We start from the raw sequence: 2,199 nt of genomic DNA on the forward strand, positions 1-2,199 counted from the left end.
CCCCCCGCGCTCGACCAATGGGGCGGCGCGCTCTGCCCTCAGCCAAGATGGCGGCGGTGCCCCCCGTGAAGCCGCTCCGGGCGGCTCCGCCCGCGGCCGCGATGGCGGCGGGCGGGGGGGGCCCGTAGGGGCCATGGGGAACGCGGCGGGTCGGGCCCCGCGGCGGGGGGAGCCCCGCGGGAACCCCGGCAGCTTCGACGAGCTCCACCGCCTCTGCAAAGGTGCGCCCGGGGCACCGCGGCCACCGGGGAGGGGGCGCACGGCGGGGGTGAGGGGGGCACCGGGGGTGGGGGACACTGGGGGGCATTGAGGGGGGGGACACTGGGGAGCACTGGGGGGGACACACTGGGTTTGAGAGGGCACCGGGGTTGGGCGGGATACCGGGGTTGAGGGGACACCCGGGGGGGCACCGTGGGTGGGGGGCATTGAGGGAGGGGACATTGGGGGGCACCAGAACTATGGGGACACCAGGGAAGGGGGTGACACTGGGACTGAGGGGACATTGGGGGACACGGGGGGGTACTGGGGGACACCAGGGTGGGGGGGACGCTGGGAGGGGTGGCAGCTGTGTCCCAAGGGGGGCTGCGGTGTCCCCAAGGGGGGCTCTGGGTGTCCCCAGGGAGGTGACAGCCCTGTCGGGGGGGCTGTAGGTGCCCTGGGGGGGTGGCAGCGGTGCCCTGGGGGGGTGACAGCCCTGTCCCCAGGGAGGTGACAGCCCTGTCCCCCCAGAGGTGTTCCCGCCGCAGATGGAGGGGGTGAAGCTGATCGTCACCAAGACCCTGAGCAGCCACTTCCAGGTCAGGGTGGGGGACACAGGGACTGTGGAAGGGGGGCTGTGACCCCCCCCCGGGTTGTCCCCTGACCCCCCTTGTCCCCACAGGTGACACACACAGTGCACATGAGCACCCTGGGCCCTTCTGGGTACCGCTTCAATGCCACCTTCGTGGGGGACCGGCAGCTCAGCCCCACCGAGGTGACAACGCGGGTGGCACCGGGGTGGCACCGGGGTCCTTGGTGGCTTGGGGTGGCCCCAGGTGACCCTGGGGTGGTTGGTGATCCCGTATCTTGGGAGTCCTGGGTGACAGGTGGTCCTGGCGTGGCGGGTGGTCTCAGGGTGGCCCTGGGTGGTCTCAGGCTGGTGAGTGACCCCAAGGTGGCCAGTGGCCTTGGGGTCATTGGCGGCCTCAGAGTGGTGAGTGACCCCAGGGTGGTCGGTGGCCTTGGGGTCATTGGTGGGCTTGGGGTTCTAGGTGGTCCTAGGTGACCCCAGGGTGGTTGGTGGCCTCGGGGTCATCGGTGGCCTTGGGGTCATCGGTGGCCTCACAGTGACCACAACGTCCCGCAACGGGAGCGTTTGGGTGACACTGAGGTGCCACCAGCCCAGATGGGGACATTCCCTCCCAGCTCAGCGCTCCCATCCAGGCCTGGAGGGTGTGTCCTTATCCCCCTTGACCCCACTCTTCCCCCATGATGTCCCCAAGGTGTTCCCCACCCTGGTTGGGGACATGGACAGCGCCGGGAGCCTCAACGCTCAGGCCCTTCACCTGCTTGGGGAGCGGCTGCGGGTCAAGGCCGTGTTCCAGGTGAGCCTGGGCGGGGTTGGGGGGGTCACACCCGAGCTGGGGGGGTCTCTAGCCACCCCCCCTCCCCCTCGGTGTCCCCTGTGCCCCCGCAGAGCCACCAGGCCAAGTTCGTGACGTGGCAGTTCGACGGCGAGTACCGCGGCGACGACTGCACGGCCACGCTCACGCTGGGCAACCCCGACCTGCTGGGCGGCTCCGGTGAGCTGGGGGGGGGGGGGCTTCCCCCTTCCTCCTCCTTCCTCCATAACCCCCCCCTCTATAACCCCCCCCTCCCTGCCCCGCTGAGCCCGGGCTGTCCCCCGTGCTGTCCCCGCAGTGATCGTGGTGGCCCATTTCCTGCAGAGCGTCACCGCCCGCCTGGTGCTGGGGGGGGAGCTCGTGTACCACCGGCGCCCCGGCGAGGAGGGGGCCATCCTCACGCTGGCAGGCAAATACACGGGTAAGGGGGCACCCCCACCACAAATTTGGGGACTCCCCAGCGCTCCTGTCCCCCCCCACACACGTGCTGTCTGTCTCTGTTGCAGCCCCTAAGTGGGTGACGACGCTCAACGTGGGCTACGGGGGGGCCCACGCCAGCTACTACCACCGGGCCAACGAGCAGGTGGGTGCCCCCCAC

General features: G+C 70.6%; 1 protein-coding gene across 1 annotated transcript in view; it reads left to right on the forward strand.

Moving 5' to 3' along the window:
- The first annotated feature begins 71 nt into the window (after window positions 1-71).
- TOMM40L (translocase of outer mitochondrial membrane 40 like) overlaps window positions 72-2,199 on the forward strand; it is a 2,465-nt gene continuing 337 nt past the window's right edge. The window contains exons 1-7 of the mRNA XM_027708861.1: window positions 72-221; window positions 730-797; window positions 881-973; window positions 1,482-1,583; window positions 1,676-1,781; window positions 1,900-2,022; window positions 2,108-2,190. Coding sequence (XP_027564662.1) covers window positions 134-221; window positions 730-797; window positions 881-973; window positions 1,482-1,583; window positions 1,676-1,781; window positions 1,900-2,022; window positions 2,108-2,190 — 663 coding nt within the window. The 5' untranslated portion in view covers window positions 72-133. The remainder of the gene's footprint in view (window positions 222-729; window positions 798-880; window positions 974-1,481; window positions 1,584-1,675; window positions 1,782-1,899; window positions 2,023-2,107; window positions 2,191-2,199) is intronic.

This window comes from Neopelma chrysocephalum, unplaced genomic scaffold, assembly GCF_003984885.1.
Source record: "Neopelma chrysocephalum unplaced genomic scaffold, ASM398488v2 Primary Assembly neopelma1_96564, whole genome shotgun sequence".
In the NCBI taxonomy this organism is placed as follows: Eukaryota; Metazoa; Chordata; class Aves; order Passeriformes; family Pipridae; genus Neopelma; species Neopelma chrysocephalum.